The sequence below is a fragment of the Carassius carassius genome, chromosome 11 (genome assembly GCF_963082965.1).
Source record: "Carassius carassius chromosome 11, fCarCar2.1, whole genome shotgun sequence".
Lineage (NCBI taxonomy): Eukaryota > Metazoa > Chordata > Actinopteri > Cypriniformes > Cyprinidae > Carassius > Carassius carassius.
In genome coordinates, this window is record NC_081765.1 from 24,440,713 (window position 1) to 24,455,607 (window position 14,895).

Below are 14,895 nucleotides of genomic sequence, written 5' to 3' on the forward strand. Positions count from 1 at the left end.
ACTTAAAAAATCTACTTATGTTAAAAAAAAGATCACATAAAACATCTCAACAATTAATAATTCCTATATCTACAATATCAAAAAATGGAATATCTATCTGTTTGAGTGGTAGTATCTGTAGCATGTTCTTCCATACTAGTCCTTTTTCTAGAATTTACTAAGTTTAAAACATTACAAGTGAAAAAATGCCTTCAATAAAACAAAAACATCCTGATAGTGTAATTTATCTCAAAGGACTAATCGTCTTTCCAATTCCAGCATTAGCCGTTCAGTCTTTGAAGTAAACGGTCAAGCAATAATTAGTTAATAAATTAACAGCTCAGTGATTTTAATCATAATTTTTATGCAACCTGTTTATAAATACAGTAATGTTCAAGGATATCTTACCGCCCCCTGCTGGAATCATTGAATATGTCGAAATTAAAGGAAACGGGAAGTAGTCGAATGCAAACGTCGATTGCTGCTTTCAGTAAAAGAAGGGTAATTGAGGTTACTTATTCTTATAATACTCAGGCTAAAGGACAAATATATAGTTTACAGTTAAAAGAATAACTGAACACGTCATATTTCAATCGGTTCCCAAAGTGAGCGTGAGGCTAGTGACATTTTCATACAGTATGGACAGATAGCTTAGCTTGTCACGCCATATGCTTAATACCAGTAACGTTACAGGAGGAATTAAAAATTTTTTACGACCTGGGAGTAGTTTCCTATCTGTTCCCATAATACATGATGCAGCAGTCGAATAATGAGGACCGTGAGGCCACAGTGGACGTGCATTTTACCAACTTGACTGATTCGCTGGTGGCCTGGAAAGTTCCTGTGGATGTTTTTGCCATTGAAAACCCTTTAAGAGTGAGTAATAATGAATTCACACTCCTGTATTCCTCTCGAGAATCTTATTTAGGCCTGAAATGCATGAATAACTAGGATATATAGATTAAAGATGCATTTAATTACTGCATATGTTCATATATTATCAAAACCATTTTAATATGTCGTTGCATTGAATATCAAATAATCAAACCAAGTAGAATATATGTTAAAGAGAGAGCACCAGCACACTTTTTAAACAAAACTTCTCACAAAAAAAAGAATGATGTGTTTTATGTTGTAAACCAATAGATCAACTTGGACACTTGTCAAACATAATCAGTTTCTAATTTTGAAAAAAAACTATTTGGACTCTTTCTTGTCAAACATAACGGACAGATCCATATTTAATGTGATGAACTGCACATAAATTGGCTTTTGTTTTCTTGGTTTAATATTGTGTTATCGAATGCAAAAAATAAAAACATGCATATTGTATGCATATATCAGTTGTAGATTTGATGGCTGTATATTCATGCTGCAAATGTGTCATTCCACTTTATTCAAAAGATGCTCTGTTGGATTGAGATCTGAGATCTGGGGCTAGTTGCATAAACCTTATGTAGCCACTATGTTAAAGACAGTGTCTTAAAGGGATAGTTCACAAAATAAATAAAAAAAATAAAGTTTATCTGCTTACCCACAGGGCATCCAAGATGTAGGTGACTTTGTTTCTTCAGTAGAACATAAACCAACATTTTTAGCTCGAACCATTGCAGTCTATCAGTCTTATAATGTAAGTGGATGAGATTCACGGCTAAAACATTCAATAAATAAAAAAAAAACACACACTAAACCAAATTAAACCCTGCAGCTTGTGACGATACATTGATGTGTAAAGACAGAAAAAGATCGGCAGATTATGGCGGATTGCAGACTTTTAAGCGCATTAACGCCACCTTTCGCTCAAGTGGACCATTGACATTCATAATTGAGATTGTAGATAGAGTGGCAATGGTCCATTTAAGAGATAGGTGTTGGTAATGCACTTAAAAGTCTGCGATCTGCCATAAAGCAAATGCCTCACAAGCAGTCTATGTTTTGAGAAGGCGCTCAGTTCAGACATTGCAGTGCATAAGAGGTAAAAAATTATATACAGTACAGACCAAAAGTTTGGACACACCTTCTCATTCAAAGTGCTTTCTTTATTTTCATGACTATGAAAATTGTAGAGTCACACTGAAGGCATCAAGTGCTATTTGACCAAGAAGGAGAGTAATGGGGTGCTGCGCCAGATGACCTGGCCTCCACAGTCACCGGACCTGAACCCAATCGAGATGGTTTAGGGGTGAGCTGGACCGCAGACAGAAGGCAAAAGGGCCAACAAGTGCTAAGCATCTCTCGGGGAACTCCTTCAAGACTGTTGGAAGACCATTTCAGGTGACTACTTCTTGAAGCTCATCAAGAGAATGCCAAGAGTGTGCAAAGCAGTAATCAAAGCAAAAGGTGGCTACTCTGAAGAACCTACAATATGACATATTTTCAGTTTTTTCACACTTTTTTGTTATGTATATAATTCCATATATAATTCCACATATGTTAATTCATAGTTTTGATGCCTTCAGTGTGAATCTACAATTTTCATAGTCATGAAAATAAAGAAATCTCTTTGAATGAGAAGGTGTGTCCAAACTTTTGGTCTGTACTGTAAATACTTTTAATTTTCTTCTACAGACTGATAATTTTCTGTCTTTACACATCAATGTATCATCACAAGCTGCAGGGTTTAATTTGGTTTTGTTTGTGTATCTTTTTTTCAGTTTTATTGAATGTTTCAGCCTTGATTCCCATCCACTAACATTATAAGACTGATAGACTGCAACGGTTTGCGCTAAAAGTCTTGGTTTGTGTTCTACTGAAGAAAAAAGTCACCTAAATCTTGGATGCCCTGGGGGTAGGCAAATAAACATCAAATTTTCATTTTTGGGTGAACTATGCCTTTAAGAACAAGTTTGACCAACTAGCACTTCGGTAAGGGGTATTAAGTCTTATTTTTCAGATTCAAGTCAGACCAAGCAACTTTTTAATGTAAACGTTTAAAAAAAGTTTTGACCAGTCTTAAAGAAAAAAGAAAATAGATGACTAACTTTTAAGACTAGTCTAAGCCTTTTATGCAACCAGACCCAGTTGACAGTGAGCTCATGGAACCAGAGATAACTTGCTTTGTGACATGGGATATACTTTATACTGCATAATCTTCACAGTAATCTTATTTAATGAGCCATAAGTAGATATAATCTTTTTCCTAATGATATGATGCAAGCATCAGATTTGATGATTATACATTCATGAGATGGTTGAACTTTAATGACTGTAACTGTGAAAAGACTGGCTTTTTTCATTGGTATAAAATAAATTAGGCTAATGGAGTTTTGGAAAATTTATGCAGATATGGACATCAGTGGTGTGACTTGAATTTATTTGTTCCTAATCAAATAACATTCTCATTTGAAAAGTTTTTGTGTCAGTTCAGAAGTTTTGTGTGGTTTTGTTTCTTATTCTTCCAAATGAAGCATTTTAAATATTTAGCTATTTGTCTTGAAAGTATAACCTTACATACTTCCTCCATAATTTGTTTAACACCAGTTTATGATGTATTGCAGTAGCCGTGCTTTCAAGAAATGGAAACTTATTATATACCCGCAGTGTCCCTTGAGTTTAGGTCTGAAATATTGGAGTACTTTACAATCAAGTAGCTAAGTAAAGCTTGAAAGCATATTGTACTCATTTGTTTGGCATTTTTCTACAAGATGATTGTGAAATTCCAGTGGTGAATAGGTGTGTTTGTCTTGGCTGAAGAAATTTTCCACTTGACATCACCTTTGTTGAGCTTTTACACAAACCCTGGCCGTCAGACATCCTTAAGTCAAGTTGTAGACATTGTTATTATAATGTAGAGCAATGACCTGCTGTTTCTTGCTGCCCTTTTTATATAGTTCAACTCAAGATATTGATTTACCACGGTGATGCACAACAGGTTTTGTTAGTTTGTCTCATAGTAAAGGAGTATTTGTTAATGAGATTTTGGTATGTAATACACAATAAAGCAAGCACTTACTGTATATCCAAAGACTAAAAGTTGTCTATAGTACAGCTAGGTTAATTCTGAGCTTAGGCAACAGGTTTCTGGCGTGTGCAGGTTTCCAAACAGGATGGAAATCATGAGTTAAATGGAAATGGGATGAGCAAAATAAAAGTGATAGCAAAATAGTCTGCTGCTGAGAATGGAGAAAATTAAAAATCTATTCCATTGTGTTATGCAGTGTGGAAACAGGAAGCAAGTTCTAGGAAATGTATTATGTGGATACAAATATATGGTTAGAGAAGAAGGTCATATAATCACCACCAGACAGACCAGACCAGAGTGTGGGTCAGCCTCCCAAATATTTCTTTAATACTCAGTTCTCCAATAGTAGATTCTTTAACATATTGGTTCTCTCTATTCTTGAACAGTTAGCTACATTATTGTGAAGGACTCGTGTATGAAACCGATGTAAAAATGCAATAAATATACACTTGTGGCTGCATATCAATTACATTTGTGGTATAGTTCACCCAAAAGTGCAAATTGTGTTATTTATTCACCCTCATGTTGTTCCAGACCTCTATGAGATTCTTTCTTCTGTTGAACACAAAATATATTTTCAAGAATGGTAATAAAACCGTTTCTGGTCCCCATTGACTTCCTTAACACATTTGGTTAAATGTCTGTTGTTGTTTCGTCTACACAATGGAAGTTTAAAGTGGTGCTATTATGCTCTTTTACAGTGTCTTGAATTTGTTTTGGGGGTGTACTGGAACATGCTCTTATGCCTGGTGGTTAGAAAAACAATTTTTTTTTTTTACATAATTAGCATTTATTCAAGCCTAAAATTCAAGGCTTTATTGAATGTAGTAATTCAAGCATTGGAAATATTATTTGGTGCTTTAACAGAGGGGTCCAGACTGCAACCAAATGGTCACATTCTGCTGCCATTTTTTTCTGCCGATGCGACTAATTTTTGTAAGCGATTGGACTGCGCAACCACCGTGTTGCCCAACTCTTAAGCTCTGCCATTATAGTTGCATTTGAGAAACATCAAACGGCAAATAAAACGAAAGTGAAACTAAACTGCGCTACGTTTCAGCTGCACAGTGCGGACCGTTTATCAGCTTGAACCGAGATGTAAACAAACTTGTCCAAACTAAGGACCGCTTTATTCGGGAGCCAAAGTTGATTTCACAACACTGTTACGGCACAGATGCAACAGTGCTGCGAAATCCAGTGAGAAGCGATTGAATTTGCCGCACAATGATTGGTTACTCCGAGATCTAATGAGAATCATTCAAACTCTGCACAGAAATCTCTGTTATAAACAGTGCTGAAATACGTCAGGAAACCAGAAGTGTAATGCTAACTGTAACCATGGTGTTGAGGTAGAAATAGGCGAATGCATTATATCATTCATTTCGGGGTTTGTACAACCTTTCAAGCATTTCACACAACAATTTCCAGCACTTTAAAGCTCAAAGATAATCCAGTTTGAATGTTATTTTTAATGGGATGTACAAAATGAAAGTGAAAGTGACGTGACATACAGCCAAGTATGGTGATCCGTACTCCGAACTCGTGCTCTGCATTTAACCCATCCAAAGTGCACACACACACTGTGAACACACACCCGGAGCAGTGGGCAGCCATTTATTCTGCGGTGCCCGGGGAGCAGTTGGGGGTTCGCTGCCTTGCTCAAGGGCCGTTGCAAAACGTGCAATTGCCGGCCCGAGACTCGAACCCTCAACCCTAGGGTTAGGAGTCAGACTCTCTCACCACTAAGCCACAACTTTATACTTAGTGGTTAGTAAATATAAACAAAGTAAATATACTTTGTGGTAAACAAACATTTGTGCAAAATGTAAAAATTAAATCAAATCACAATTATAACAAATAGACCGCAGCAGAGGAGCACTTATTGGCTAATAAGTAAAACAATAGTAAATTTATGATTAAATTAAATTATCTTCATTTTGAATACCCCCACACACCACCCCCAGTGCTTAGTCTCAGCCTCAGACGTCAGGCCCACGGACCTTTGGTTAAACATCTGATGCATATGGGACACAAAAGTGGAAACACTTCAGGAGTGTCGAAGTCGTCATAGGATTGGTTGAATTATACAGGATTTACAGGAGACGTGTGTGTCGCGTTCTTTAACGTTCAGCCTGAAAACAAAGATGACATGCCGCCAAACCCCCTCACGAAAGAAAAAGAACGTAGTGTTTACAACTGTGACGATGAGCGCTTATCAGGATCAACTAAACGTTGGGTTTTCAAAAGTATGCAAAATATTTAAATGTTGCGTCATAGAATCTTTAAAATATGTCCGAGAGTTTTACACACCGGTCTGTTATTGTGGCGATATTTGCACGCCCTGAAACATGCCGCTGAACGAAATGAACTGTGATTGGTTGTTTGAGGTGTCAGTCAAATGGCCTCATGGGCAGGCCTTATGAAGGTCTGGCTACGCGAGACTATCCAGTGCTACCAAATCTGCTCCTGGCACCACCATCTGTAGAACTTAGTGGCGCTGGTGCCACTGCTCTCTGGAGCTCTCTGGAGCCCTGCTTTAATAGTTGATTTAGTTTTACTAGTAGTCTTTGTCTGGAGTATTTTCTACTGGTTTCACAGTCAAATTTTTCTGAAGGCAATAAATGTCAAGGTTTTTTTCTTTTTTGTTGTTGTTCTTATTTATTTATTTATTTATTGTGTAGTTATTCATAGTCCTCTAATTGTCTCATGATGAAAGAATCTACTTTGGTTGCTACTTTTTGTGGAAAGTCTGGAAGGAGTTTTGACACTTGCTATATGCGACTTGGGCCCTCGAGCCATCATAAACTCAGATGGGTGTCTAGTCAGTGGAAAATGTAAGCTGTTCTCTTAAGTATCAGATGAATTGACATTCCCTCAGCATTCTGATATCATAACCACAGCCAGGGTCTTATAAACAAAACACTGACCCATTTAGAAACATGCAACCCACTTCCTGAATTGGTGCTTTAAAACATGAAGTGTGCATTTTAAGTGGACAAGTCTGTGATATCAGCCTGTAGAAAGTCATGGTCATAGTTACTGAAAACTTGACATTGAGCCAAGTCCTGACCTTAACCTTGTCCCATGACCCATTTCCCAACTTTGCACATATTCCTATGATGACCTCATTTGCCATTAAATTGAAAGCAGATTCTTTTATTTTCCATTACATTGATGACAGATGATCACTTCATTTGCCATTACTCTGACAGAAAATAATTACTTCATTTACCCTTACGTTGGGGTAGATAAGTTTGTAGTTTGCCATTTTGTCTAAATAATTCAGTTTTCTGATCTTTTACATATTAATTTGATCTATAGTGACATGACAGCAGAAAATGTCATTTTCAAGTATTTCAGTTATGAATACGTAGATGATAAATATATGAATTTAATTGACTTTATACTTACCAGTAAGAGTAAATCAAATTAATGCAAATTAAGTTAAACTATTATTATATTTATAATAATTATTATAGATTTGTTTTATATGTATGTATATGTATGTATGTATGTATATAGTACAGACCAAAAGTTTGGACACACCTTCTCATTCAAAGAGTTTTCTTTATTTTCATGACTATGAAAATTGTAGAGTCACACAGAAGGCATCAAGGGCTATTTGACCAAGAAGGGGAGTGATGGGGTGCTGCGCCAGATGACCTGGCCTCCACAGTCACCGGACCTGAACCCAATCGAGATGGTTTAGGGGTGAGCTGGACCGCAGACAGAAGGCAAAAGGGCCAACAAGTGCTAAGCATCTCTCGGGGAACTCCTTCAAGACTGTTGGAAGACCATTTCAGGTGACTACCTCTTGAAGCTCATCAAGAGAATGCCAAGAGTGTGCAAAGCAGTAATCAAAGCAAAAGGTGGCTACTTTGAAGAACCTACAATATGACATATTTTCAGTTGTTTCACACTTATTTGTTATGTATATAATTCCACATGTGTTAATTCATAGTTTTGATGCCTTCAGTGTGAATCTACAATTTCCATAGTCATGAAAATAAAGAAAACTCTTTGAATGAGAAGGTGTGTCCAAACTTTTGGTCTGTACTAATATATATATATATATATATATATATATATATATATATATATATATATATATATATATAATTATAATAAATATTTGCATAGATTATATTTTAATCGTATTTTGTCTTTTTATTTGTTGTTACTTGGACGGCAAAATAAATAAGATTCTAAATTTGTCATTACAGTGATGATAACATGATTTGTCATTGCTTTGACAGACATAAACTATATTTTTGGCTTCTAGCTATTTAAAGATGATGAATTCAGCTGTTTGTGTTGTGTGCTTCTAAACGGAACTGAATGTTTTTGTATGCATAATAATACCATTGCTTTCCACTCGTGTAAAAGCATACACAAGATACAGCAACACAACTTAATGCTGTTCTGTTCTCCATTTTCCTCCTTGTATTCCTTCCTCTTTGTCATAATTTGGTTTCAGGTTTTTGCTTTTCCATACCCTATGAGAAGCCTTGTTCCACTGGAACTGGATTCCCAGCTTTTGGACTAAAACATCTGCACATATGTCTTGCAGATGCTTATAGCTAGTGTAGACATCTCTGTGCTTATCTCAGACAGGAAAGCTTTTACCAGATAGATGGGAAAATTTGAGTGAAAGAGAAAATAGATAAAAGAAATATGATTTTCAGAGTTAGTGCCGTCCAGGTCAGTGGTTTTTGTTTTTGGAAAGTAGTCTTTTATACTCCCCACGGCTGCAATTATTGGATCAGAAATGCAGTTAAAACAGTAATATTGTGAAATATTATTAAAATTGACAATGATTGTCTTCTTTTTTTATTATATTTTTAAATGTAATTCATTCCTGTGATGATAAAGCTGAATTTTCAAGTCAAGTCAAGTTGTCGTGATCAAAATTTTGTGCCTCACAGGACCACGGTGCTACATAAATACAGACATATAACAATGAAGTAAAACGGTATAAACCTATGCACAACTAACCTAATGACAGATTTTGACTGTAAATATACTATATATAAATGTTTACTTATATATAAGCTAAAAATACAGACTATATGAATGCTTTCACATAATACTATACCTATAAACAGCTAGCCTCCAGACAGATTTTGACTTTATATATAAACAAACAAAGAACAAACTATACAACTGCTACACATAAACACTGAACCTATTCACAACTAACCTACTGACAGATTTTGAATATGAATATACTATATATAAATGTTATAGTAGAAATGTCTGCAGTCTGCAGCCATTACATTACTGATCTTTTTTTTCATGATTCTTTGATGAATAGAAAGTTCAAAAGAGCAGCATTTATTTTCTATTATATTTTATGAATAATATATACATATATATATATATATATATATATATTGTAATTGCAAAAATATATAGCAAATTGTGATGACCCAACACCGTACCAAAATGTGTTTACATTTAGCCTAGATGTTTAAAATGTCAATCATTACAAAATCTGAAAAAGTCTACAGTTTGCTCAATTTGTCAAAGTGTTACTATTTGCATATAGCATTATTTTTTCCATCTGCTGGCCACTAGCCACAGACCTGTGACCTATTTTTGGATTGACAGCATCTGTTTAATAGTGTTATCAAGCCTGTAAATGTCTCTTAAATAAAGAGTAATAATAAATAAATAATAAAATAAAATAAAAATAAATAAAAGAAGCCTGTAAATGTTTCCAGTTAGTTTGAAAGGCCACACAGATGATGTTTATTTTAATAGAGAATAACAGTTCATCTCTTTGCATCAGCTGCACTTTCATCAGTTTCAATATTTGGTGATAGCAGTGTGTAGTACAGGAGAGTGAAAGAATATGGATTGTGTTCGTATTGCTTGCAAGATTCTGAGATAATAACATCATGCAGACATGTTACAAATAAACCTGAAGTGAAAACTGAATGCTGCTTAAACGGATAGAAAATGAAAAGCTGCTCGTCAATAACAACAGTACAAATCCGCTGCCCCTGGAGTCAGACAGGAGAAAACGAACAACAATGGAAAGTATGCTGTGGGGAGCTTTTGATAACACAGCTGCCCTTCTGCCCAGCTCAGCTGATTTAGATTTTCCATCACAATGGGAGGGGCAGCATGAAAGAGACCTACAGTACTGTGTGATGAGCGATACAGATCATTGTTATACCACACTGCATATCCTGATATGGTATGACTGATATGAGCAGAGATTGGCTGAACTGGATCTGAGCTGCATGGAAAGCAGTGGCACATAGTTTCCAAGACTTGCACTTTCAGGGTGTGTGTGTGTGTGTGTGTGTGTGTGTGTGTGTGTGTGTGAGAGAGAGAGAGTCTGTGATTAATCAGTAGATCCATTCATTTCGGTACAGAATGGTAAAATGGGGCGGAGCCTGTTAGCTGAGTCACCCCTCCCATGCAGTGGGTGGAGCATGTTGTCGTGCGGCTGAGAGGGGCCTTTATATAAAGGAGACGGATGAGTGAGATGCAGTCTTAGAAAGCTTGGTCGGTGGTGCAGGAGCACCAACTATTCCAGAAGATTCTGTCTCAATAAAATAGCGTTACGTAACCACAGTACTAGGACACAAGGGGGGGTTATTTTCTGTGCATTGCTCAGTTTGACCTATTTCCTTTGTGAAAATGCTCTAGGCTCTCTGCTGTACTGAGACCGTCTGAGAAGGACAGGAAGAAAAGCAGAAACGAAGAGGGCAATTTCGAAGCATTTGTTTCCTGAAGCAGGCTTCATTCGTGTCCTCACGCTGGGGAAGGCAAAACGGACACGTCTCAGCCCCTCCTGCCCTTCTCTAACCTCTCAAGTCCTCCGGAGGATCCGTCAGCGGGCTTCAGTCATGCATCTGAAAACCTTGAAGTGTAACCCTTTCTGCCTTATCGCTTCCTTAGAGGATCCAGATATGTTTAACAGACCTGAGCAGAGGGTAAGGCTTCACTGACATGGTGCCTTACAGTATCAAAATAGCTTTATGCTTTAATTAAATACTGGAAAGTCTGATTAAGTACTGATTAAGTCAAACTGCTGGAATGTATGTGTTTCAGCCATTAAGAATGAAAGAACGGATGATAGAAAGCCATCCAACAGCTCTCTGAATTCCCATGCAGTCTCTTGTATTTTATTGATGACTTGATTTGTGCTTTCTGGGTGGTTTGTGTATTTAATTACCTACTTATGTATGATTTATGTATTTAGCTAATGATCTAGTTGGTTGGTTGTGGTAGTAGTGGTTAGGTCATGGAATAATGTGCTGTAGGAACATTTAATGAGTGTTTGGCTGGACAGTTTGGGTTTTTTGTATCTGACGTAAGCTCTTACGCACTCAACACCAATGCACAATAACTGGATTTGTGGATCATACTCTAATAAATCTCTGCATAGTTTGAAATGGTAAATCAGGACTCTTTCTTTCAGGTCCGTCTGCATGTTCACAGCATGCAGGAAATCTCTGTTACCTTGGAAACCAATATCTTGCCGAGCACTGACAGAAGTGGTCATTTTTAGGATGTGTAGTAGATAAGGACTATGTGCGTCAGTACGGTTTAATATAGAAGCGTTTACTGAATATCAATCTGGCAGCATCCCCAAAAACAAGATAATTGGATTCAGCACTGTAATGTCTTACGAGCGCAGGCTCACCACCACCATGGATGGTAGTTGATCTAGTGGTTTAGACTTAAGGCTGCTTAGAAAGGTTGCCAGTCTGACTCCGAGCCTAAATGGGGGCACACTTAACACTTGACCTCAGATTGCTCCACAGGAAATGTTTATTTGTATACTCCTGAGTACCACGTAATGTAATGTTCATTTCCTAATTTCTGTTTCCATGAAGATATATAAAGTCAGGTATATTCATTAGAGATTTTTTTTCCTCTCATCCACAGGCAAGTTTTGAGGATCTGTTCCATGCCTTTGACCAAAACGTCACCTTCCAGTACTTTAAGAGTTTTCGTCGGGTGAGAATTAATTTCACCAATGCTCTGGCCGCTGCAGAGGCAAGAGCAAAGTTGCACAAAAGTGATTTTAATGGCAGGGAGGTGCGACTCTATTTTGCCCAGGTATGTCACCTTAAAAATAGTCTAATACATTAATATTGTTTCATATTTTGTTTAAAATGGTCTATATATATATATATATATATGTGTGTGTGTGTGTGTGTGTATATATATATATATATTAGTAAGTGTGTGTGTGTGTGTGTGTGTGTGTGTGTGTATATATGTGTGTGTGTGTGTGTGTGTTTACAAATATTATTTCTTGCATAACATGTCTTTTCACTTTTTCGTTTTGTAGGCTTTATTTTGCAATAATGACCAATTGTGACTGTACATTATTCTTTAATTGTTACTGTTTATTTTATCACGCCTAGTTAGGCCTACAATGTACTGATTATAACAAAAACAAAAAAAATCTAATCCTTTCTTTTTCCACCTTGCCTTTTTTCTAGTCTGTGCACATTGGAAGTCCACACCTGGAGCCTCCTAAACCAGATAAGCAGTTCCTCCTGTCCCCTCCTCCATCACCTCCTGTTGGCTGGGAGCAGTCAAAGGACGCCACACCTGTCATTAACTATGACCTACTGTGTGCCATCGCCAGACTAGGGCCAGGTACGAAACATGTTTCTAAATTTAATCCTTTTTTCTGAATGTACCATTAAAAAAAATAGGTCATTGCATAAATTATTCATTTAATTTGACCTGCTTTCAACTTCTAATAATAACAGGTGAAAAGTATGAACTTCAACCAGGAACTCCCACCACTCCCAGCGTGGTTGTGCATGTTTGCGAAAACAATCAAGAAAGCTCAGGAAATAAGGAGGATATGGATGAAGGCAGACGTCCACGTCCAAAAATCATCCAGACCCGTCGACCAGAATTCACTCCCTCTGTCATGCAGTGATCCTAGGGAACCTTTCATTGTGCCATAATCTTTGCTTTACTATCACAGGACCCTCTGGGGGATCTGCTGTAGCATGCAGTTGGTCCTCCAGACCACCAGAGGACACCTTAAGACAGAACCTCAGCCCTGTGGAGGGAGGCATAATGTAAATTTCCACCTTCAGGGCAAAGGGGTCATTGCATGCATTCAGTGGTAGAGTGACTCATTTTTTTGCAGATTGGGGGTTTTCAAGAGTGCTTCATTGGTAACTGTGGACATGGAGAACATGAGTCTCCTATTGTGTAGTGTTTTTTTTTTTGTATCTTGGGAAGCATGTTGAATCCTAGTCAGTGAGTGTGATATGATTAGTTTATATTTCTTTTTAGTTTTAGCTTGATATTTTCAGGCTCTTATTGAATGAAGATTACTGGAACTCGATGTAGAATAAATACTGACTATGAAGTAAATATTTTGTCACAAAATTTGGGGGGCTATTTTTCCCATTCATATGGCAGTTGTAAATTTTGTTCCACCATGTGCCTCAGCATGCTCCTAAATTAAAGAATCACGATTAAGTGTTCTCGTATAAAATTAAAATTAATTTGACTATATATCTACAGCTTAAGATTTGTTTTTTTTTTCTGGGGGAAGGAGAGTTATACAAGAGTCCATTGTTTAAACATTGTTTTAAAATTCTAAGGATGTACTGAAAGGTAAGGTCCTCAATTTCATCTGCTTGAGTTGTCTGAAGGACCATAACACTGTAATTAGTTTTGATGGAGGACTGTTACCCTCTTTACCAGGTTGAACACCAATTGATTTTATTACATTGAGCTTAATAATGTATTTCTGATGCCTTTTACTGTTTGTTATGTCTGTATATAATAGTATATGCAGTTTTTTTAACTTGATTTTGAAACTGTCACTGGTTTGACAAAGGCTGGGGTGTTTGTCCTGTCATACATAAATATCAGCCACAACATGTCATTAAAACAATTTTTTTTCTTCAGTCGTGCTGTCCATTTGACCTTTTTTTTAGTGAAAGAGTATTTTAGTCTGTGAAATTGTGAGTGTTCTGATTTTCAGCCCACATGCCTCTCGAGTTTTATGCATTTAGCCATTTTCAAAAGATGACTCAGCATTCATCCAGTATGCTGGAATTGCAGTACTGACGCAAGTCAAGGACTTTTCAAGGGGATGCCTCCTTTTTTTTTTTTTTTTTTTGCCTTGAAATAGAATCTGTGAGTCTCATGCCTGCCTGTCTCAATGTAAACCATTGTTCCCACTTGCATGTGGAGTTATTCAGCATCAAGTTCCAGCTGGCAGAGCTGATAGAAATATCTACAGTCCCCAGTGACTCATGGCCATCTCCACCAATATATCTTTTAACTAGCTTGTTAAAGTCAAAATGATACATTGAAAAATACCATTCTCTCCCATGTGGACTGTTAATTAGGCCTGGGGCTGAACAGCGTAGGATCTGACCACGTCATTGGTCAGCTGGTCTTCTATTCAGACCCAGACTTTTCCCCATGAAGCAGCTGATGACCTTGACTTGTTTTAGATTCATTAAAGCTGTTGACATCTTGAGAGGGTTGGATCATTGTGAATAAGTCTCTGTTCATAATTGGGTGGAACCATAATCTCAGATACTATCCTGTCTTCCTTAGTGATTTTTTACTAGCAGAGCAACAAGGGGACTAGTGGGAAAGATCCTCGACAAATTTATTTTTGCTTCTTCTGCATTAAACTTCCTATTAGCACCAAAAACTAAAAGGTATGTCTGTTACATTGATTTTATAATATTTATTTTTTAATTTGCTTAAATATCAGTTTGTAGATTTATATTGTATACTCGAAACCTGTTGGCAGCTTTGCTTTACCCTTGATGTTAAACTTCACAATAATATATATATATATATATGTATATGTGTGTATATATATAATATAATATAATTTGCCTACTGTTCACCAATGCTGCATTTATTTGTATAAAAAAATACAATAATAATTTGTTACATTTATTGTGAAATATTACAATTTAAAATAACTTTTT

At 36.6% G+C, this 14,895-nt stretch overlaps 1 protein-coding gene across 3 annotated transcripts; it reads left to right on the forward strand.

Moving 5' to 3' along the window:
* The first annotated feature begins 414 nt into the window (after window positions 1-414).
* LOC132153076 (calcipressin-1-like) lies at window positions 415-13,848 on the forward strand. 3 transcript variants are annotated; one of them, XM_059562255.1, is made up of 5 exons: window positions 718-855; window positions 10,601-10,887; window positions 11,846-12,019; window positions 12,409-12,568; window positions 12,685-13,848. In XM_059562255.1, exons 2-5 carry the CDS (start codon window positions 10,801-10,803, stop codon window positions 12,858-12,860), a joined length of 597 nt encoding a protein of 198 aa, XP_059418238.1. In that variant the 5' UTR covers window positions 718-855; window positions 10,601-10,800; the 3' UTR covers window positions 12,861-13,848. The 3 variants fall into 3 exon arrangements, with proteins under 3 accessions (XP_059418236.1, XP_059418238.1, XP_059418237.1); XM_059562253.1 differs by lacking the exon at window positions 10,601-10,887 and having other exon boundaries at window positions 415-855; XM_059562254.1 differs by lacking the exon at window positions 718-855 and having other exon boundaries at window positions 10,430-10,887.
* The last annotated feature ends 1,047 nt before the right edge of the window (window positions 13,849-14,895 follow it).